General features: G+C 43.3%; 1 protein-coding gene and 1 non-coding gene across 2 annotated transcripts; one reads left to right on the top strand and one right to left on the bottom strand.

The window, feature by feature from the left end:
- Window positions 1-10,785: 10,785 nt before the first annotated feature.
- Window positions 10,786-10,867, top strand: TRNAL-UAG (transfer RNA leucine (anticodon UAG)). The gene has a single exon. It is a non-coding gene; the product is annotated as a tRNA-Leu (tRNA).
- Window positions 10,868-12,364: 1,497 nt separating this feature from the next.
- On the bottom strand, window positions 12,365-22,392 carry LOC141471850 (putative short-chain dehydrogenase/reductase family 42E member 2). Its single transcript, XM_074158573.1, has 11 exons — window positions 22,051-22,392; window positions 21,438-21,533; window positions 20,338-20,395; window positions 19,577-19,695; window positions 18,541-18,616; window positions 17,003-17,085; window positions 15,624-15,761; window positions 14,585-14,650; window positions 13,891-13,954; window positions 13,155-13,228; window positions 12,365-12,613 (listed from the first exon to the last, which is right to left on the bottom strand). The coding sequence occupies exons 1-11, from the start codon at window positions 22,390-22,392 to the stop codon at window positions 12,365-12,367; spliced, it is 1,365 nt and encodes a 454-aa protein (XP_074014674.1).
- Window positions 22,393-24,159: the final 1,767 nt, after the last annotated feature.

The raw sequence follows: 24,159 nt of genomic DNA, 5'->3' as shown, positions 1-24,159 counted from the left end.
CTGGATGGGAGGGAAAAAAAAAAAGAATGGGTTATTAAAAAAACAAACGTTGCATGAAACTGATTGTCAACACACTGGCAGAAAAAAATTAAAATCATTTGCATTTGGCTCGATGAAAATGATCCCGAAGTACCTACATGAGGTTTCAAATACCTCAGTGCTAGATCCTGGTTTCTAGAAGGCACTCAAGTTTTTAATTTGCTACAGGACTGAGAAAAGAAGATAACCAAGTATAGAATAATACTATAAAATCTGAGGGATTGCAAACACCACCTGCTGCCTATGGCTGACATCTCTTAATGCTCCTGTCTCCTCTGAATATTTTTAATTCTTCTCTGAAATGCTGAGTTTCACAACACCGGTCTTAGAAATTTGAGGGAGTTTTAGCTCAAACACCACAATCAGGTTTTAAAATTTTTTCACGACAAGCCTTCTCCAGGATATTGCAAACAAATTAATAGCCAAAGGAGTTAGGGAGTATTGGGACAACGTCGAACATTATCCCGCCACTGCCAAAATTTAAATTGGCTTTTGGCTCACATATAGCCAACGGTCCACAGTGCCAAGCAGGTTGCTCAGGCTACCCAGGACATCCTCAGAAGGACAAAGTACAAAACAGGCCAAGAAAGAAGGCCACCATTCCACTGCTGCTGCCCAAGTGCACTCACTAGTAGATCAGAGAGACAAGAGGAGGTATGCGTGAGGGGTATACTCAGCCGTTCTGCCTTTTATGCTGTGAAGAGATTTCAATTTGGACCAGTCTATCCTCTTCCAACTCCAAAGACAGCAGATACGGCATTCTGCTCAACAGCATCAAGCCTCCAAGCTGTGTTTGCTTTAAGCATAGAGCTTAAAGGAAAAAGTGTTCTCCCTGGTTAATAGCTCTTTTGCAAAGAGGTGAGAAAGCTTGATTTTGTCACTGGTTATTTCAACTTTTTAGTAGCTTCCTGGATCCCAAGAGCATAGAACAGGTAGGGTTTGGCTTCTTCTGGGTCCTATCTCCAAAGTAAACTAAGAAAATTGAAAGTAAAAGCAACAGCGCAAGGCAGACAGGACACAGGCTTCAACCATTTCTAAGTCCAGAAGGTGACATTCTAGGTAAATATTTCATTGAAGCACTCTGACACCTTAAACAATGTTAGAGTAAACAATACAGGGAGTTCCATGCGGATATCAAAACTGCAGCTCTGCAAAGGCACTCATCTTACCATAACTTTTCCAAATTAGTGACACCACTTTCAGAGAGCCAGAGCACAGACACTGTACAGCCCAGCAGGTCAAACAGACATGTGTTACAAAAAAAGATAAGTGAATCATGGAATTTTTCCCCCAGAGATCGTACAATAGCAGCATGCTCAGCTGCCTCCACCCAAGAAACAGTTTGTGATGATTCAGCAGAACTCAAACCGAAATAAACCTCTACAGGCACAAGCTACAGAAGGTATTGTGTCTTTCATACATTACCTCCATTTCCATTCTTACACACTCTGCAGTCCAGAGCCATGGCAGTAGGATACCAATGCTGTCTTTCAGAGAGAATAGTTTGCCATTTTCCAGACCTATGAAGTCTTCCTTCCACCCCACAACAAGCTTCAGCAAAGAGGCCTCTGGAACACAGTGGGGCCAGTGGCTGTGACAACCCGGAGCAGAGTAACGCTGCACCCTCTGTACCGGGGCTCACTGCAGCCCATCACCTGTAACACAACCTGCCCCGCAGAAGGTTGGGGACACATGGCTGAGCAGGAAACCGGTGTCACCTCCCGTTCGGTGCAGTGCCTTCTCTATAGCTCAGGCTCCCTTTGCAACTGCCCGGCTACTTCCTGGATACTCTTGCACGTAAAGCTTTCTTTTTTCCTCTGAAGTCTTGTCCTTTTCCTGCTGAGCCCACTCGTGCAGCCAGTCCACATCTACGGAGACTGCTAGCGATTGAGGAAGGTATGAACAGCCAGAGTGGCACAGGCCCGTGACTCACCTAATACCAACTGCATCAAAGAGCAAGGAAACCTTCAGAGAACTATAATCTGTCCCTATTCACGTGTTTTTCTAATTACTGATAGTCCACATTTTCTGAAACTCTGTTCTCATTAATTGCACAAACTCTAGGTTTCAGAGTAATTTTCTGAAGTTTCTAACACCTGTCTTCGCCAAACTTAATGACTTTCCATCATGACTTCAATACTCAATTGCATCAAAAGCTCAGACCACACTGGAGAGAACACACAGACTGAAGTGAAATGACCTTTCTGCTACATGTTTTTGTTAATTTTTTCTTCTGTTGAGAGTACAACAATATACAACCAATTCCCCTACGATCATATCCCGCTTGGAGCTTTCCAGATCATGCCGCTGTTTCCTGTTGCATTTTTATTCAATGCTGAGGTCAATCAGCAAATCTGATCATAACCAAGCTGACAGCAAAGAACAACCTGACCCCATAGAACTCACCAGGAGAATCCAACACCTGGGCAAGAACCCAGTGGACATCAACACAGCCCAGCTTTTCACACCACAAGTGCTGCGGCAAACCGGGGCAGGTCTGTAGAGCAGCACGGTTGTGTTGAGGGTCTGCCATCCTCATCATCCGTCTCTTGGGGTTTACGTCAGACTGACTGTAATCTGGTCACAGGGAGCAGACACCACCAGTGGCTGTGCTACATTTGACAGCTAAGTTTCATGCACAAGGAGTTTAGTTAGTGAGCTCTGAGACTGCTTTGCAACATGAATCAAAGTGCAATGAGCTGAGATGATCAGGAGAGTCGCTTTAGAAGCACTTTTTTGATCAGAACAAAAAGCCAGCATAGGCTTACCCAGGGGAAGGCTGGAAAGGGATAGACACGTGAGGCACTGGGCTACTGCTTGATTTTACATTACATTTTTCTCCTTAAAAATAATAAGCCAGACTCACAAACCACACCATGACTCTTAAACCACTATCAGCACTTAAGCTGTCAGAAACCAGTAGCACAAGCACAAACTTCCATACCCACTCAAATTAATGGGATTACTTTCTCATCATTTTAGCTTTGATTATTCACATTGCTCTGTTGCAAGAAAAACATGAAGGGTCAGACGAATGCAAAATAATCATCCAAATCTTCACACAGATTTAGCTGAGTTTAAGCACATATTTGCTGGCAAGTCTGCCACAGGGCATTTTGCTGGCTCTTCAGATAGGTTCTGTGAGTGTATTACAGTCAGGTCTGCCTGAGGGCAGAAATAGACCACACAAAGCAGCATATCTTGATTTGTTTCACACAACACATAGTTCAAAATCCTTTTGGTTTTGGAGACCTGAAAACAACAATTTGAGCTTACAGAATATTGCACTTAATTTATTCTCAATATTATGTAAGTATCACCCTTCCTTCTGACTCCCATCTAATGGAAGCATAACGTGATTTACAAGCTAGAAAAATGAGATGTAGGAATGATCAAAGTCCTTGGAAGAGGTGGAAGCCTACATAGATACTTTGAAAATACCTGCACCTACAAAATAGAGGATTAGTTAGCATTTTCAAAATTTGTTCCTGATGCTGGCTGAGCAACAGCACGCAACCAAAAACAGACACTTCTAAGTGTCCCATCAACTGCTTGGCTCTAGAGCAACCCCACCCAACCAGCTAAATCAGGGATTTTCACGCAGCTTGTCTAAAAAGACAACTATAAAAGAAGGTTCCCAACTTTGCTTCACTGCTATTCATCAGCTCTGTGCATATTCAACCTACTTCTCCATGAAACAGTACCAGATGAAAACACTCCTACAGCAGTAATCACAGCTGCAGACTTTAGACCACAGCTACTGAGAAGATGGTCACCACAGAAACAGTGCCTCAGCGTATGGCACCTTTCACCAGCAACATTATGTCTTTGGTTAGTGCCTTTCTGATGGAGGCAGGATTCCCACAGCTCAGCCACCAACACAGGTAACACCAACACTCCACCAGCGTCAGGTAGCACCAGCTACAGTCCACCACTGATGAAGGAGCTCTGAGCAGCTGTGAAGCGCTCATGTGCTCATACTCAGAGGGATCTGGACAGGCTGGATCGATGGGCCAATGGGATGAGGTTCAACAAGGCCAAGTCCTGCACTTGGGTCACAACAACCCCATGGACGCGACAGGCTGGGGGAAGAGTGGCTGGAGCTGCCCGACAGAAAAGGACCTGGGGGGGGGCTGGTCAAACACCAGCTGAATATGAGCTAGCCCAGGTGCCCAAGAAGGCCAACAGCATCCTGGCCTGTGTCAGCAATAGCGTGGCCAGCAGGCCCAGGGCAGTGATCAGCACCCTGTACTCGGCACTAGTGAGGCCCTACCTCAAATACTGTATTCAGTTTTGGGCCCCTCAGAACAGCAAAGACATTGAGGTGCTGGAGCATGTCCAGAGAAGGGCAACGGAGCTGGTGAGGGGTCTGGAGCACAAGTCTTGTGAGGAGTGCTGAGGGAGCAGGGGGTGTTCAGCCTGGAAAAGAGGAGGCTGAGGGGAGACCTTCTTGCTCCCTACAACTCCCTGAAAGGAGGGTGTAGCCGGGGGAGGGCAGTCTCTTCTCCCAAGGAACAGGCGACAGGTTAAGAGGAAATGGCCTCAAGCTGCACCAGGGGAGGGTTAGGATGGATATTAAGAAAAATTTCTTCACTCAAAGGGTTGTTAAGCATTGGAACAGGCTTCCCAGGGAAGCGGTGGATCCACCATCACTGGAAGCATTTAAAAGTTGTGTAGAGCTGGTGCTGAGAGACATTGTCTAGTGGTGGACTTAGCAGTGTTGGGTTAACGGTTGGACTCAATGACCTCAAGGGTCTTTTCCAACCTAATTGATTCTACAGTCCTATATAATCTGCTCATCTAGCAAAGACCACATTGGAGTTGTCATTTCTGGAAAGAGGCAATACCACAGAACTGCAAGGGGAAGGTATCCTCAGTTGCCACTATTGTTTTTACTGTGATCATCTTACTAGAGTCTAACAAGTATTTAAGAACTTTAACCTCTACCGCTTGTCAGCACACACAAACAACAGATGTAAAATGATGTTTCAAGTAGGGGACAAACTCCAGGACATGGACTAGCCTCATCACCCGCAGCTGCTGTCCTGCGCTCGTTTCTACTACTGCAGTCACACACGTCAGCACATCCACCAGGTCTGAGCCTGTCTGAGAAACAGGAGCAAGGAATGCAGGTTTATGCAGTGATTGCAAACGTTTCTGTGACTTACTGTGTAAATGCAACATTATCACACAAATCAGTTTCTATTTAAAGCTAATGGTGTTTATAAAACTCTCTCAGTTTTTCTTGGAACCATACTTCTTGTAAAGGACTTGTGGTGTTTGCTTTGGAAGTGTATTTACCAAAACCAGTCCTCATATAACACCCTCTTTAAAACAGAATTTAATACCCAAACTTTAAACTACACACAAACATTGTTCTAAACCTCACAGTTTATTTGACCAAAAGCACTATAAAAAAGCCTGAGCTTCATCCCAAGACTTCTATTCTGTGCTTTTGCATTATGGCATAAAGTCGTACTATCTAGGAATCCCTGTTACTATTGCTGCTATGTTTTGATCATTTAGTCTTTAATATCCACTACAGAAGCTTTCCTATGGCTAAGCAGCAAAGAGTCAGACTGCACTGAACCTAGCCTGCAAGCCGGCATTATCACATACAACCTGTAATTTAAACTACTCGCTCCAATCTACCTTGGAAATTTATTTCTTTTTTTAAAATCAATCTTGTACTACGCAATTCAAAATTAAGATAATCTAAAATACAGTCAGTTATTAAATCCATTTAATTATCTATTTTTTGGGGGGCTTTTCTAGTGCCTGTCTGAAGTATTTCTTTTCTCTTGTCTTTATATCCAAGAGCCATACCACCAGGAGAGGCAGGTGAGTTGCAAGGACAATTCACTGTGTTGCCAAGCGCAGTGCACGTGCAAACACAGATAAACAGAGGGGAAAATTCACATCACAGTGCTGGTAAAAGACAACTTGTTCCCTGTAGGGTGTCTGTTGTTTTGAAACCCTCCTGGTTTGGCATGACCCTTGAGCGAGACCCCACAGCTGCCTCAGCATTGAAACCTGCCTTAATTCATCCCAAAGAGCTGAGGGGCAGGAATGCTCTACTCTAGTCAGCCAAAGAAGGGGCAACTGGAGCATCTCCAGCTACTTCTTAGTGGCTGTTTCAGCTCAGACATAGCCCTCTGCTCCACTTTAGCACAGGACAGGGAACAGGAACCACCCTAGAACAGAGGAAGTCCCACCGTCTCTTGTAGAGAAGCATTAAAGCAAGAATGACCTTCTTCTCCCTGGTATCATATTAAATCCCTTTTGGTTTACTACCACATCAGCTAAAGCCACCTAGCAGGATATCCGTAACAGTAACAAGCAGTTTTTTCTTTTAAGAGAAAAATAACTTTTTTTCAGATTAACATTCTTTTAAAATACCGATTTGAAACTTAACCTAAGCAACTATACAGGTTGGTCACCTTACAACATATTGTTGTCATCTTTATGAAATACAGACACAAAGCTACATAACATGGTCCAGAACAACCCCACTGCTCTGTTAACATCCTGCAGCACGTTACAGAACTACTGTGCTTTCCAAACACCCAACCAACCCTTGTGAAGCAAACGTCTACCCTCATCTGCACTGGCAAGAAAACAGGTTTAGCGAGTCACGGTAACAGCTCTGATAAAAAACAAGATTAAAAAACCCAGAAACGTCTCAACTCACTGGCTACCTTTGACAAACCTGGTCTTACCAAGTACAGATCTTCTCATGAGAAGACTTTACTTCAGGTTCCTTCCAGCGCGTCACTACTGCAAACACCGTGGCACAAATCACATCCAGTCTGTCTGCAAGCACAGCATCGCCTTGGCCAGAGAGAGTTAAGAGAGCAACAATGCAAAGTGCATGAAGCGAACAGGAAAGTCCATCTGTGCCAGCTCAGAGAACAAAGCATTCTGACAGTCAAACCCCTGTGCAAGGAAACACACTGCAGCTTCGGACACACAAATGGCTTTTAGAGCTACAAGCAGTAAAGCACAGGGACAACCCTTCTGAGTCAAGTTCACCCTTTTGCCAGACACACATAAGAATACTACGTTAGCGGTAGCCAAAATACAGTGATATTAAAGGACAGAAAAGAAACTTTCAAGGTAACTTTAAGACGTTCTTGCATTGCCATTAATAGTTCTGTTATTTCAACTGGCTTTAAATACACTGAGCAGTTAACTATCACCGACTTTTTGTAAACATTTGCTCAGTACTCCACGTTGTTGATCAACCCCACGTTTTATGCATATCGAGGCATTTGAAAAGTTATCCGAATACAAGCAGTGCTAAAAGCCGCCCAAGGCCGCCCGGTGCGCTCCGCGGCCCTGCGCCACCCCCGCGCCCGCCCCGGCCTCCTCCGGGGCGCCTCCGCAACGGGAGACGGGACCGGGGTGCTCCTGCGACGGGCGTGCCCTACAGTTAATTGCACTGGCCTGCAAACACATATGGATTAAACTATCATCCTCAGGCGCAAGTGCAGGAGTGCTGCCCAACTCAAAAATATCACGTTATCAACTTTAGGTCACCGCAGAAACTCACGCCTTGGCCGCCGGCCTTTTACAGGCTGTAAGTTGGTCACTATTTTCTGCAATTAAAACCGCCCATTCCGCCCTCCGCACTTCACCCCGCGACAGCTTCCGTGAGTCCGACCCCTCGCCGGCCCCCGCACCGCCAAGGCACCTACCGGGTGGGTGCAGCCCCGCCACCGCCCCGGGGCAGGCGGGCGCGCAGCCGCCGTGCTGAGGGGAGGCAGGCAGCGGCCCCGCCCCTCGCCTCGCATGCGGCCGCCGCCTTCCCGCCCAGCGCGCGGAGGGGCGGTGCCTGGCGCTCGCCTGAGAGGCCGCTCCGCAGCCCGTCGGGAGCCTCCCGGACACTTCATTCCTGTGAGAAAAACGTTGAAAATTTGAGAACTACCTTCCATTAGCATCGTTAAGTATTAGAGACGGGGGAATCCCGGGCGAGAGGGAGCAGGAGGTATGCAAAGAGTCTGCTGCTTTCACTGTCGTTTCATCTTGTATTCATGTAAACAATCCTCCTTAGTGCTTTTTACCATAAGTAATGGTTACAAAACTGAGATGGAATATGTGAGTAAGTCCTTTGTGACAGACGGATGGTCTCTTGTGGCATCACAAACACAAAATGCTCTTCAAAGAGGGAGGCCACACTGAGAGAAATGCTGCTGCAGGGCTAGTGCTGAGATAATCTTCAGGAAGAAGATTACTAATATTTAATTAAGCACACACTGACTCTGTCAGGAACACCCACCTACCACCCCCACCACCTACATAAATTAAACCGTAGCTTTAGCTTGGGGACTGGAGGCAGCAGCAGGGACACTGCCTGCCATTTGAGGGTACCTGTAACTTCAGCAGCGATTTCCAGCGCTGTGCTGAGGACCTTGAGAACCTAAAGTGGAGACTTGACCGAGCTGCTGTTTCACGCTGCTTCTTACAGGCGCGTTTCTGTGTAGCCTCAAGTTCCTGCAGAGTTTAAGCTCACATTAAAAACATGTACAATGTTTGAAGATTGTGCAGAAAACCTCTGAGGTCCTACTCATCTCCCAGCCGCAAGTCACTGTTTTAAGTATTACCAGCCATGGAAAACAGTGCTTTTGCCCCATCAGCACCAGAGCGCAACCTCTCTCCCAGTGCCCGGGGGGGAGCTGCACCCCCAGGGCTGCCCTCGGGCCTGGGAACAGGGCAGACTCCTCAAATTGAGTCTGAAGGCCTGGTAGAAGCCAGATGCCCGGTTCCCACTGCATGAAAGTGTGCTGATAATGCTTAAAAAAATCACCATCTGCTATTATAGGCTACTGATAGTGGTGGAATGCCATTACCGGTGTGATAAATGAGCATAACTAAGCAAGTCACAAGAGTAACTGGCTTTGAACGCATGTAAATACGCAGCATTGTTTTGGATGAAAATAGACCCACTGGCATACAGCAGTATTATGCTATATATCCTCATGGAGAGTGTCCTGCTGTATTAGGAACATACTTAGGGGATACCCTCTGAAGCTATACATTGCTCATGCTTTTAAATAAGCCAGCTCTGGTACCCTAATGCGAGAGTATACTTATTTTCAGTTTAAGTCTGGTGCTCCTCTTCTGTAATATTTTCTTAACCATCAGTGATGATAAAAAAGTGTTTGATGTATACTGAAATTAGGTATTAGCCCAGAAATGCTGCACCTTCTAGTCTTGTTTTATATTTAGATGTTGTCTATTATATCCTTAATACTTGAGGAGCTTGATTCACATTAATTTTTTCGTTGAGAATATTAAAAATTAAATTTAAAATGGCAACCCAGGAAATTAGTATGTTATTCTTTCATTTAGTATGCCCAGCAATGCATATATATTTTTTCCAAGAGCACTGAAGGTTGTGAAGTCCCAGTATGCTCATGGTAAACGAGGTTCTGTTTAGAAATTACTGTTCTAGGGAACTGCAGTTTTTTAAAGGAAAAAGGAAAGAACAAGCCCAGACAATACTAGCTTTCAGGGCAATTTTGATCTGCGCTAATTCGAAAATCCAGATGAAAAATTGCCTGTAAATCAATTAATTCTCTGACAATTTGGGCCTACGTACTCCTACAAGAGTCCCTTCTTAACAAGGTAAATCCAGTTCTCATAAACCTCACTTCAGCCTTATGGTAGGTGCATATAATATACATGCATAAAACTTCCTGGAGCACCAGCACATGGCTTCCTACAAGAAGATCAAGGGTAGACATCCCTTCTCTGTATTAATCGCACAGTATTTAGTCCTGATGTTTTCAGCTCTGTCCACAAAATAATTACACAAATTTGTCCTGCAGGCCTCCCAGAATAAGAGAATTCCTCTTTCCAGTGACAGCCTGAATCTGGCTCTGGTTGCCAAACCCAGCTCCCTCGTCAAGGTGAGCAGGAAAAGCCCCGCTCACACCATGCCCGAGCTCGGCAGCAGCAGGTCAGTAAGGCCCCAGGTGAGCGAGCTGTGTCAGGGCCAGCCCGAGCCACCAGCTGCCCTTCGTACCAGCCGCCGCAGCTCCATGTCGAGCAGCACCGAGATAAAGGCAGCCGGGGGCCTCCCCGTTCGGTGGGAATGGTGCAGCTGAGGACACAGCGTGGGGCTGATCCCGCAGCCGGCTGGGAAGGTCACTGGCCCTGCAGCCCCGGAGCGGGCCGGGAGGCGGCTGTCTCCCCGCGGGGAGCTGGGGGGGAGCAGGCAAGGGGTCCTGCCCGTGGGGCGGGAGCTGGCCCGGGCCCTCCTTCTGGCAGGGAACTGGGGCAGAGCTGCTCTGGCAGCTGTCAAGGCCCCAGCGAAGGGCTGCCCTGTACCGCGCGGCCACGGCAGGGACATCCCCGGGGTGGCGGGTCCGCGCCCTCCTGAGGACAAGCTGGCACTCTTACTGCCGCTGCGGCGAACAGGCCCCTGGGCAGCGCCTTGCTGAGAAGCCGGCCCGTGTTTGCCGCCGACACGGTGCCTCGACGGCCGGGCCCCGGGGGAGGAGGGAGCCCGTGGTGCTAGCCGGGGCCCGGGGAGCCCGCGGGGTACGGGCGCCGCTAGCAGCCCCGGTCGTGGAGGCCTCTCGGCGGCGAACGAGGCAGCCGCGCCCGCTGCAGCCGGCTTCTTTCCCCGGGGGGCGGGCGCTGTGGCAGCGCAGAGACGGCTGGGCACCGTACAGAAGGGGTGGGGAGAGCCGCGGCGCCGCCCCTGTGAAAGAGGCCTGGCGGGTGCTTCGGTACGCAGGCGGTAGCGTGGCCGAGTGGTCTAAGGCGCTGGATTTAGGCTCCAGTCATTTCGATGGCGTGGGTTCGAATCCCACCGCTGCCAAGCTATTTTGTCGCGGCGGCAGCTCCTTCTCGCTGCCCGACCAGCACGACCGCCGTCGCGGTGAACGGGGGCCGCTGGGCCGGCCTGGGCCCCGCGCCCGCTCGGGGCGGGGCGGGGGTGTTGCCAGTCACAGCCCTTAAAATCGAATTTCAGAAAGTTGTGGTATGTGCTGAGGAAATAGTCTTCACTTCCTCGCATGTCTTTGGCTTAAAATCAGAAATACCAATTTTGGCAGTTCTGTGTTTGGGTTCCTGCACCCTCAACCCCCAGGCCCTGCACCTGGCCTTTCCTGCTTACTCTGGGCTCAGGGCTCAACGTCTGAGTGCTCACGCTTTCTCCCGAATTCTCAAATCCATCTGTGATAACTGCCGCCCCCCGACCGTGATTCCTGTAGCTGTCCTGACTCATCCCTAGTCCTGTCCCCTTTCCCAAGCTTCGCTCTTTCTGCTTGCATCCTGCTCCCGATTGTTCCCTCCCCACGTTACAGGCTGGAAAAGGTGCAACGAGGAGGGAGATTGCTGTGATAAATCACCAGCTTGAGTGGCAGATGGGAGGGTGTGGGGACTTCCAGACCCCCAGCTTTTCAGGCCCATTTTAGCTGAACAGTAATTAAAAAAGCACATTGTTCACTACCTGCTGCAGGGATTTGCTCAGTAGAACTGCTATACTTTCTGTGAAAAAACATAGTTGTACCTAAAGTTCAGCTGATAAGCAACTAAAATGTGTTGGTTGTTGACCTCAGTAACTACAGGAGCTAAAAGAAGCAGTACAAAGGTTAGTGTTACCCATAGTGGCTGGTTCCTCTACTGTGACATAAATGCACTTAAATAATATAACTTAGTAAATAACTTCCGATTTAACTAAAATACAGAGTTTTGACTCATGAAAAACCATACCTGCATGTATCTTCTAGGCCTGAGAGGTGCTGTCACAGATGGCTCTGCACCCCAGGGGTAGGGTGGGGAGCGGTTCTGGAACAGTTCTGATTTCAGCGAAGTCTCAAGTACGCATTTATTTTCCCTCATATGCAGTGATACAGGTAATTCACAAAAGAAATTCACAGTGAACTCCCTCTGTACGGCTGGTATGTGTTATTTACAGTAATTTGTTCTGTCCATCCCTTGTCTTGTTCCTCTGTTCCCCAAGGCAGTGAGCCATGGCAGCAGCTGTGGTCAATCTTTTTCCTTATTTTAGCTATTTTTCCTCGCTGGTGAAGCACTCCAGGCTGGCTGTAGCTCTTCCTGCAGGTTCTCATTTACTTCAGCAATCAATTTAGAAAGTTGTTTTTTTGGTGTGAAATAAACAGATGCAATAATTTTGATTCCAGTGTTTCAGTGATTTGGCCGTAATTTTAATTTCACAAGTACAGCTACTGATCTGTTACAATTTTGTTTTTAAGTCTAATAATACCTGCCTGTTTATTGCACTGGAGCCAGTAACTGTTGAGATTAGAATGATCCAGGTAGCAGTACTGTGAGTATGTGCAGTTTATGCAAGTCAGTTTCGTGTTTCTTTAAAAAAATGCAAAACTGAAAGGCCATCAAATTTTAAAGAAAGAAGGATCAAACTTACACTAACAATTAAAGTAAGCAGAACTTTGAGGAAGATGTGATGATTCTGGGCTCCTGGTCTTGTTTTAATGTAATGGTCCACGGAATCAGCAAATGCAAACTTCTCTGGGCTGTATCCTAGCTGACTCCGTGCCTTGTCTATTCGAAATGTATGGGTTATAGAAATGTTCTGTACCTAAGACCAGAAAGTCAACATACAAAGACAGGAATACATAGGAAATATGTCTGTTAAAGGAAATGTAAAATAAAAAAAAAACCAACCACAACATTATATTAACGTCCTATTGACACGTCACATTATCTTTAAAACTGTTCACTCAAAAGGAGAATCTTGAAAGCCCGAAGAGGCAGTAAAAGCTGCAAAGCAGAATCTTCTAGTCTAGAAAACATCCACAAAAACTGTTCTGCACTCTTGTTTATGTACCTAAGAAGGCAGATAAAAGCCCTCTCTTAGGTGCCTAGGTACCTTCAGAAATGGGGGCCCAAGTGACCAGCCAAAGCCAGAACAGGGCCTTGGAAGGAAGAAGCTGAAGCAGCCGCTCCCAGATTGCAAGCATAAGCTCTTACCTTTTAAAAGATTATGGTAATGAGCATAAAGTAGTACTGGGTGGATTTTACTTTCTGCTGGCTTAATCTTAAATTGTACCTTGGTATTAACATGTATGTATGTATGCATCCTGTGAGAATTAAGGGGAGTTTACAAACAAAGACTTTACCTCGTTTCTGGTCAGCAGTGGAGACAGTTCAACAAATGGTTTCAGCATCAGATGAAGGTATTCCATTATCATGGCTGCATAACAAAAGATTTCTACTTGAAGTAAGAACAGTAAATTGCTATACCATTATGATTTTGGCATATCTCGCACTGAGAGCTCAGGGCACCATCACTAACATCAACAGAGCTACTTGCTCACAAGGGAGTAGATTTAGTCTTAATAATTCAGTCAGCCTGAATTAGGGTCCTTGTGTGAAAAGGGGTTGGTGACAGTTCTAGTGAAAAGACTGTGAGATTTCATAAAAATGTGGTAACAACAAAATACTTAAAGTTGGATTCTCTTGTAGCTGTGCATGGGGGTTGATTCCGGAGAGAGCACGGGGTACAGGAAAGAAATTCACCCATTCAGCAAAGCAGGTACTCTTCAGCATATTTCATGAAGTCATGGATTTTTACATCTAACATTTATAATATTAACTCCACAAAGTTATATATCTGTTAAGTCCTACATAAAATCTGTTTTTATGAGACTTACATAACAGATCATTCTGGTTTCAACACACTGCATAGAGCTGAACTTCACCCCGAACTGCTGCACACTAGATGAGCCCACAGCATATTATTTTATACATGAAACTGAAAATTGTGGCAAATTAAAAAAAAAACAACACATTATATTACACTTAGGAATGAGGGTAGTGTGGACAGGAAAGAGAAATGTTGATGAAATATTTTACCTGATGCATAAACTAAGGAAGTAGGAATACGTATCCGTGGTTTACTGCAACCTAATCTTTCAAACTGAAAGAAATTTAAAAAGCAGTGAAAACAACAGAAACCTCAAACAAGTTTTAAAGTTTGAATACAGAAGATATTTGTGGAAGTATTTACTGATAAAACAGAAAAAACCACCATTGCTGTTACTATTTGAGTTTTAATTTTTCAGGGGATTCCAGTTAGTCACGTGAAGACACTATGTAATTTTCAAGTGGCAGTCTCAAAAAAAGGGAAAAAAAAAGTTTATAATAATCAATCGAAATGTAACAGTGTGCTGATATACAGTTTGAGCCCATTGTTAACAATAAAATGATCTTTTGAAAAGTATGTATATTACAGATTAATAACTAGGATTTATATTTTTTTGTCCACCCAAAATGTATGCCCAAGAAATGAAGATAATGGCAACTCAAAAGAGCATACTGGTTTAGACGGTTCTTTGGTCTCAGTGAAAACAGTTGCTTTAATGCATTATTTTAGGTAGGCTTTGTTTCACCACTAATCACGAACTTCGAGCTGGAATTAAACCTACATTCAGAACGGAACTCCTACACCCTAAGCAAACATACCAAATGTAACATGTGCACAAGAGCTGGAGTTGTATACAGTCAAAGAAATTAATGTATTTGGAGATAAAGTAGATACTGTACATACAAGTGGAGTTAACCATTCAAAAAGGTTGAATTTTTCACCATCATTAATGAAATACACCTGGCCACTCTGTTAAAGAGGTAGAGAAGAGACAAATTAGTAAAAATAATACTGCATATATGTTGACTTCTTTATCTGACTCCTTATGTATATCTTACAAATAATACTGCAATATAAAATAAGCATGGATGTACTTACAAGCCAACAAACTCTCTACATGCATTTCAATCTGTTGCACTAATGTGTGCACTGAAATTGTTGGACAAGTGGTTTATGTGATTAACATGCCTTGGTACATTTCTTACAGATGTGCCTATACAGAATAGCTATATTGACTATACAGAGGTTACCGAAAGCACTGAAAGTGGTCCCGTATCTCACTTGTGCTGTTGACGCAGTCACCAGTGGTGGGACATGTTCTGCTCTCGGTCCAGCTGAGGTTCATTGAAATCCATGACTCCTTCTGTCTAACGAAGGCCCAAGTTACCTCTTTCCCTTTTGCTTTTAGGGTTTTAGAAAAAGTAGGTTAATCTACTTTGAAAATCTTTCTAATGCGCTTTAAGGGTAGTGCTTCTAGGTCAAATAATAAACTGTGTTTACAAGGAGGAAAACGATTGCCACTATTTTTGAAATCAATGAACCCAAATAAAATGTGCTTTTATTTGCGTATGGTATGGGAAGAACTGATGATCACAGTTCAGAACATTAAGTCTGGATCTATATACAGGGGAACAGGAGATAAATCTACCTGCAAACATTCTTTGCTCATCTTCCAGAAATGTCAAATATTGTATTACAAAAATGCAAAGATGGAGATATGCTTGCAGAACGAAATATTCCAACTGTGAACACACTGCACAGCTGATGCTGCCAGGTCCCACACTGTTCGTACCACATTTGTCAACTAAAACCAGAGACTGCAACATAAGCTAAGGGACCATAACCCATGCACTAATTACTGCTACTGCAGTAGTTACTACAGAACAGGACAGTGGCAGGATCCATGGTCAAATGAAAACCGGTGCTTTTATTGTTTACTTACAGCGATGTAGTTCTTTTTAGGGGTGAGAGCGTCAGCAGCTAGAATTTGAGCTTGTACAAGATTCTCTGCGTGCACCCAGTTCATTGTAGCAGAAGGATCCCCAAACCTGAAGCTAAGTAGACCTCTCTCAATATTCTTCTGTAGACATAACAAACATGAAACCAAAGCAAAATGGGTTTAAAAATAAGGCACAGTGCACTTTGTTGTCCAGTTAAATGTAGGTTTGTCTCTACTTTAAAAAATTACCATTTTTTAACCAAAACCCCAAAAAATCCATTAAAAACAATCAAGAGAAATCAGAGAGCTCTAAAAATACTGCTCCTGAGGAAGGGCTAAAGAATGTATTGAACACAATACATCCTGAATTTACAAAAAATACAAGTCTCTTCTAAGGATAAGTAAAACATTGTATGATGCAAGATACAGTTCTGAATGGATCAAAAGTATTCACAAAACTGGGTCAAATTTAACAAATAGCTTCGACTGGGAAAAAATGGAACGTAATCCTAGGTGTCACATTTTTCATTTAACAGGTAAATTCTAGAAACTGCAAAATTTGATAGTTGCATCATGCCTTAAAATGGGCATAATAAATAAGCTTAAAGTCTTAAATGGAAATGTTAAAAGATGGCTTTTTTTTGTTGCTAAAGACAACATCTCCAGTTTAACTAAAATGACATTTGCCATTCTTAAAAATTATTTTATTTAGAAGATGATAAAGTGCATTTTGGCTGACTTCCATATAATTTCCTACCACAGCCACAAACCAAAAATATTTATTATGTGATAAGCTTTAATCTATTCTTTCCTCAACGCTGTACATAACTTTATATTGTACTGATGCTTTTAAAATAACTGACTCATGTAATTCTACATGGATCATAATCTAAACACTGTACTAGTCCTACAATAAAAGACAGCAAGTGAAAAAGAGTAAAACATAAGCACCTTGGCTGTTTGCCCTTCAGTAACCTGTTGTACCAGAAGGTGCTTCTGATTCCTGAGCTTGTTTCACTGGGTATTGAAAGCTGTTAATAGTTGAGACTGGAAATCAGATATTTTGCTGTATCTCTTTTCATTAATATTTTAAACCATTTGGTGTAAGTTGCATCTAAACAGCCATTTGAAATATCTCAATCTTAACATTACAGTAAGCATTAAATTATAAAGCTGGACTTACATGTGTTTGTATTTAAAAAAAAAGGCTTTTAAAATGTATAATAATATACTACATTTTAACAAAAGTTATAATATCCTCAACAGGCAATTGACTTGTTGAATTGCTGCCCAATAAGGTGGTCAGTCAATTTATATCACAAGTAAGTGATGCTGTCGTATATCATAGACAATTCTGCTGATTAAAAAATTAAAATACATACTGCTAGCCTTGGCAAGTGTCTTTGCTCTTCTGGTCCATAGATTCCTGGCGGGCGGAGAACACACGTATAGAGTATCCCACCTCCTAGAAGAATTGATAAGACCATTCTTAAGTGACTTTCACATGACTACATTATGTCTTTATTTGTATGAAACAAAGACCGTGGTAGTAGAACTTACTCTGAAATAAATCTTACAAATTAATACATACCAGATAGTGTTGAATTAGTAGTTGGATACTAAGTTGGTAGAATCAGAACATGCAAAGTAGCAAGATAAGATTTGGAGAAGTCCTGCCAGCATAGTTGGATTCGTAGCAATTACTAGATATTTCAAAACCTCTTTCTAACTAGCCCTTTGTCTCTGTGCCAAAGCAGTAAATGAATGTGCCAACTACGGTGATGAGTTTACTGAAGTGAGTGAGTTATTGGTAAGAAAGTGGAACGAAACCAACTAATCCTGTACAAAGTTATTGATGGGAACCAGTGACTTGCGAGCAGTACAAGATAGAGCCGAAAGTTCTCAACAGTAGGCACAGCCAGCTCCCACTAGAACTGCTGCAGAAGCTCTTGAAAACTTCAGTGGAAGAAGGTAAGGACCATCATAAAAATCCAATCACTTCCCAAGTACATCAGTTGGCTGGTTCATCGTCTGCTGGTAACTGTTCCTAATAGTACTTGAAAACATGCAAAATACTCAATCCTGCTATGGCACAGGATCAAAATGGGACATTTGGAACACTGACTGGTTCTAATTTCATTGACAAATGCAAAACTGTGTATTTCTCCTAAATTTAAGAGCATCTTTGATGTGAAGAGCTGCTGAGAAAAGAGGAAATAAGGGAAAACTGCCTTATTTTTAAAACAAAATAATTCTATTGGGATGAAATGGCCATGAGTGACTTTATATCTCTTTATAGCCCTCTGCAAGTATCAAGTGAAGAGAGTCTTTTCTGTAAGTTGTCTACCGCTAAATTTAGCTCAGTGTGAGCAGTGTCACCTTGTCAGATAGAATCATGTTGCACTTTACATTAATTTGTTTTGCACTGGCAGTTATAGTATCTCACAGGTGAGCTTAAGTATTCAAGCATATAGCTGGCTTCCTCAACGTGGAAAACTTTGGAAACACTAATAAGTAATTCCAGGCTGTAGTATCAGGTGGCTTCTTCAGATTTTAATATATAATGGAGGGGAGAAGGGGTAACAATTTAAATCACCATTCATGTTTTACTTATGTTGCATAATACAGTGACAGGAAAACTTGGTTTTGTTTCATTTATAGCTGTCTTAATCATTTCAATTAACATACCGAACTCTTTGCTACCATGGTACAACGTCTTAGGGACACTATGGGAACTAAGAACAATTGAAACTGATTTTTAAGTGGAAATCTTTTCATTTGTGAGAGGGAGTAGATAACTCAAGTTCATAATTGCTGGACAATCTTGTCCACTAAGCACTGATACAGGACACAGGACGTTAGTGAAAACAAGAAGAGAAGGAATAAATTCCACTATGAATTCATGCTAAGACAAAAGTACCTGCTAGTGGAGTTCCATTAGCTGCTAGTACCATTTGTTCTGCAATTGATTTGGTTCTGGAATAATGATCAACATGCTACAGAGAAAAAGCAAATATGTTTTTATCTAGTCTTGAGATGACAGGGCTGAGGGGCATCTCTTCTCCACTAATTTTTACTTAGCAGATGGCAACAAATACCGCAAAATACAGAAGCCGTGTGGTACTAGTTTAGGATAAAACACATGCATATTGCTAAGGTAAGCAAGCATTTTTGTTTATGCAAATCCAGGTAATTAATTTCAGCACATTTGAGAAGCAATAAATATATGTATGCTTTGAACGCTGCCAAGAATGTAACTGATCACTACTTTGTAATCTGGATTTCTTTTTCAGGTAACGGAAAAGTCAAAAGCCAAGTTTTGAAGACAATTGGTCTGAATTATCCTGTTCAGTTTCTTGTGGCACTGTCCCAGAGAAAATATTATTTGATATATTATTCAAAATATTATTCAGTATTTTCTCTATTCATCTCTACTTCTTGAAAGTACTTAATGGACAGAGGAGGGACACAAAAACCAACTCTGTATGCAAAGCAAGCAGAAGTACTTTCTCCATGTTAAGTGCAATAAAGCCACCTAAAAATGGGCTGCTTTTCCAAATCAGCTTTACACTGATTATATGTCATCTTCAATAAGGGAGAAACAGAAAAATCATATAAATAATTGATGGCTAAAGAGGCACCGAGCCGTAGAACACAATCCCTATGTCCAGGTGGAATTTCATTAATGTTAATGGGACACTATGAGTTATTTTCCATAATCAAGGCCTTGACAGGAAACAAAAAAAAAAACCCAGCAACCTGCAAGATACATAAAACTGATGTGTAAAGTTGTGAATAGCTTCTACTATTCTTCTTCTCTTTACACTAAAGAGTGTAAAGAGTTTTCTTTCCTGGTACTGGATTCTGATACCAGGCAAAACATGGTCTTGAGAACTCCAGGCTTTTTCAGAAACAAGAAAGTAAACAAAGAGGAAACAGAAAAATAATAAAAGTACCTTTTCTATAGGAAAATATGGCACAGTTTCCTCATCACCATCTTCAATAGGAAGCCCTCCAAACACCACATTTACTGTACTGGTGTATATCAATCTAGCAATGTTCCTTTGTTTGCAGGCTGCAGCAATGTAAGCAGGAAATGAGTTTAGTGGAAACGGGAACAATGTGGGAAAAAAGTTTCTATGAGCTTTTTCTGAGAAACTGTCAAATCTTAAAAGAGCAAATCCTTCTATTTGATGATTGGGTGATTTAAAACGTAAAGCATATTTAAAAGGAAGACAACAGTGTGGAACCAAGTGCTGTATGACCCAGTAGATGCTCCTCTGGGCACTGTAAGCTCGCACTGTGCCTGCGGGAGGCTGCTGCTGGCTGCCCAGACCGGTTGAGGCTCCAGTGGCTGGAGCCCCCCTGCTCCAAGGGCTGCCACTACCCCTGCACCAGCTATTGGAGAGCAAAGAGGTTTGCTGCTACAAAATACAGATGGAAATAGTTAACTCCTGACATCAGTACGGGTTCTGACATCAGGTCAAAACTGACTAGGTAAAGCTGAAGTAGCTGAACTACCGTGCTGGCTGTCATATCACACCCCCTAACAGAACTGAGCATCAAAACCACATTGATGTGTTTCCTCATCTTCTGCCAAAAACATAAAGTATTCAGTAAAAAATAGCATGTGCCATAAAAGCCAAATGGCTTTTTCTAAGTGGTATAATATTTCTATGTGTTATACTAACACCCAATGGCAAGGTTAGATACATACCATCAATGATGAATCTTGTTCCATTAATGTTTACAGTTTCAATCTCTTCTCTGTGCAACTAAGAAAATAAAGAAAAAATAATGAAATTGTGCATTTTTTAATAATAATACATTTTTCATTCAATAGGGGCATGTTATAAATGTGTAATGGGTTTAGTGCTTTGATTATAGAAAAGATCATTTAGGCTGCTGTTTCAGACTTCAAGAAGTCAAATAATGATTTTAAAAATAATTTATTGAATAAATTTTAATAATTTTAAAATAATTTTAAATAATTTATTAATAATTATTTTAATAAAATACACCTGTATTTTTCTTGTATTTACAGACCAGCCTGCTTGAAGCAGAGAATTGCAGTGCTTCTGAACAAACATTTCCAGTGATTATACATCTTGCAGCAGTTAAATATCCATGTTTCAGTAGCACTTCAGTGACCAATTCCAAGTACACATTTGCTTGATTGCAAATATCTTTGAATGAGCTATTCTATCCAGGTAAGATAATTACTGAAGTTCCTTTTATTAAATAGGGTAAGAATGGGTCTGTGTGTGTTTGTAATTTTAATCGTAAAAAATGTGGCTCAGAGTCCGACATCAGGTACATCCTTACAGCTTCTTACAGCTTTTTACCCAATAGCAAACAATTAAGACTTGAAATACAGCCATTGTTACAATTTAGTTATATAAAATAATTTATTATTTAGTTCGGGTTTTATTCCTCCCAGTGATCTTACACCTCAGTGTTCCATGTGAAAGCTTTTGGGAAGGATCAGGATTTTGGAGGGTACCAACCTCCCTTATCTTTCCTTTTGTCCTCATACTATTTCAGAACTCTTCAAGGCCATTTCCAACTCAAAAGCCCGCCCAGGGTGCTGGTGGGGCCTCGAATGTGGGGGGAAATAATTCCACAACTAGGAAACCAGTAGTGTGAGCGGACTGTGTGCAGCTCGCACACCAGTTTGGACCAAAACAGCACAGAGGTGGATTCAGGCTCTCAGGATAATTTGAAGAGATAGAATCTAACGTGCAGTGTTACAGCATCGAGTCTCTCATCCTCAGAGTGGGCAGTCGCACAGAAAAAAGCAAAACTATTTGAACTCACTTGCTCTCTTCCTGACATTCCATATGAAGCTACATGAAACACACAGTCGGCCCCTTCACAGGCTGCAAGTATGGCATCATAGTCTCTGACATCTGCCTGTAATACATAAGACAAGATATTTGGACTTGAAGCCAAAGCTGCAGGTTAGCATTTGTCATATAGTGGGTTAGCACAGAGGGAATGCATATACATAAATGTACTTACTGTACATCCTGAGACTGAAAACTAGACCCATTTCAGTACTTGCTGATAATCATACTTTTCTTCGATAGAACTCAAAGGACTTTAAAAACATTTGTTAAGCCTCGATACTCCCGTGTTCATTTTACAGGCGATTAAACTAAGGCAGAGATGAGGGCAGTGACTACTGGGTCCTGAGGCATACTCCAGAGTCAGGAGGTGAGGCGCATTACATGTGTCATCATTTTCTTTATTTCAGATACACTAAAATCAATTGACCAAAAATCCTGTGGAATATCTACACAGTTCAAACAGCTCTTGAAATTTGCAATAATTTGCAATTAGGTATTTGGATTCTGTGAAAACTAGTGAGACACTATGGAAAAGGCAAATGAACTAACTTCGATTGTTGTGAAAATATAATTTATCATACCTGGATACACACTACTCCGTTGGGAATTTCCCAGATAGGCTTGTGTATGTCATACAGAACAACAGAAGCTCCAGCCTTGGCAAGAGCACATCCCAGCTTGTAGCCAAAATAGCCTCCACCTCCGGTCACCACTGCTCTCATTCTTTTTTCATGCAGTGCTCCAGCATCGCCGCTCGCTTTGGAGTTAGAAGTTCGGCGCCAGGGTGTTGCTACCCCACACGGGGTAAGTTTTCTGTCAGTGAAATACTGTCTTCTGTTACTAGGCACAGGTAACAATTTCTCTTCCATGTTGAAAATTGCTCCATAGCGCTCCTGGATGCAGATGACTCCAGTGAGTTTCATATTAACAAGCTCTATTTACAGCAGGAAACTTTTACTTTAATGCAACCTGTTCCAGAGACATAAAGACAAAAGCAAAACACTAGTTACAAAATTTCCAGTTTTCAAAGATTTCCTTAAAAAGACCTATTTAAATGTTCTGCTTAGATTGCTTAAAAGTTTGTTTGATCGTAATTTTCGCATTTTGCAAACATTTAAAATGTTTGTATACTATATTAAAGGCAGCATCCTGAAAACAAATAACAAAGGCTGCATGTTAAATATTTATTTGCAAATGGTATCCAGAATAATAAAAAAAAATAAATCTCCCTAATGCAGAGAACATGAATTCAATGTTTTCCATGAATGGGTCAAAATTAGAGTAATGGTACAGACCATAATTCTTTAGCAGAACAGAAAATGCTGCCTATGGGAAATGCCTCCCCTGGTCCTAGTTCAGTTCATTCTGGTCTGCACCACAAGCTCAAAGGCGACCTTTAGGGGCCAGATGTGATACAGGGCCATACCTGCATTTGAAATCTTGAACTGTCAGGAAAATTCTAAAGATGAACAAGTTGCATTTAAGTTTCTGTGCTTAAAAAACAAGCAAGCAAGGCCAAGCAGAACAGCAGCAGAACAAAACGTCCCCTAGAGCAAAAGACGTTTTGAATGCTTCTTCCACTTGTCACTGGTTTATCACAAAGACGGGTATCTGGCAAAAGCGGTATTTCCAACTGCTTTCTAAGTAGGAGCAGCTGAATGTAAATTGAGAATACACTGTGCTTTCATCATTGGCAGTGACGGAGTGGAGATAGATGAGGATTTCAGGAGGAAAGAGGAATGTCTGATACTTACTTTACACCTTTAGAAGGTGTATCAGAGAACAAGGCTGTCAAATCCCTCAGAGGGGAACTAGAATACAATAATTGCTGCATGACAGAACAGGTCAATGAGTAGATTAAGAAAAAAGTAGTATTGAATCATTTCTTTCTTAAACATGGAGGTTTTCCCCCATCTATGCAATGGTCAAGGGTTCATCGCTGTCAGACAAGGTGTTTTAGAGGCCGTGGCTACCCATTTCCCCGGTTACCCGCACCCCTGCGCCGCTATAAAAGATTAAAAGTCACCCGAGCTCTGCAGGCTCTCTCTGCATTCTCTGCATCTCACTTGCAAATGTGCCAGGGAAGGGGCGCTGCCAGGCAACGCGAGGCCGGCCCCGCCGCCCGGGCTGGGGCCCGCGGCTCCGCGACCCCCGCCGGCCCCGGGGCCGCACCGCGGGAGACCTGTCCCGGCCGGGCGCTCCCCGCCGCCGCCTCCGCCCTGCCGCTCGCCCGTCGCGGCGGAGGCAGGCCCGGCGGGTCCCCGAACGGCTGCCCCTTCCTCCCCACGTGGGCCGCACCGGGCTCTTTGGGGTCCCGGAGCATCCCTGGGGTCTCGCTCGTCCCGCAGCATCTCTGGCATCCCACTGCACTCCCGGGGTCCCGCAGCCCCCCCAGGGTCTCACTCATCTTGCAGCATCTTTGGAATCCCACAGTCTTCCTGGGATATTTCACATCGCACAGCATGCCTCAGATTCGGCTCATCCCACAGCATCTTTGGGACCCCACAGCATCCAGTGGCGTTCCTGGATTCCCACAGCATACCTGGGCATCTCACAGCATCCTACAGTGGCTCTTACCTCCGTGTGTCTTCACATAGCCAGGAGCTCTGCACGAGCGCATCCTGTCGATGGTTGGGGCTCCCTCCACATTGAGGTACCTGTTGAACAGGCTGTTCAGGAAAAACAGACCA

This window comes from Numenius arquata, chromosome 14 (genome assembly GCF_964106895.1).
Source record: "Numenius arquata chromosome 14, bNumArq3.hap1.1, whole genome shotgun sequence".
Classification (NCBI taxonomy): domain Eukaryota; kingdom Metazoa; phylum Chordata; class Aves; order Charadriiformes; family Scolopacidae; genus Numenius; species Numenius arquata.
The sequence above is the reverse complement of the archived record's forward strand: the minus strand, read 5'-3'. Positions and strand labels throughout refer to the sequence as shown.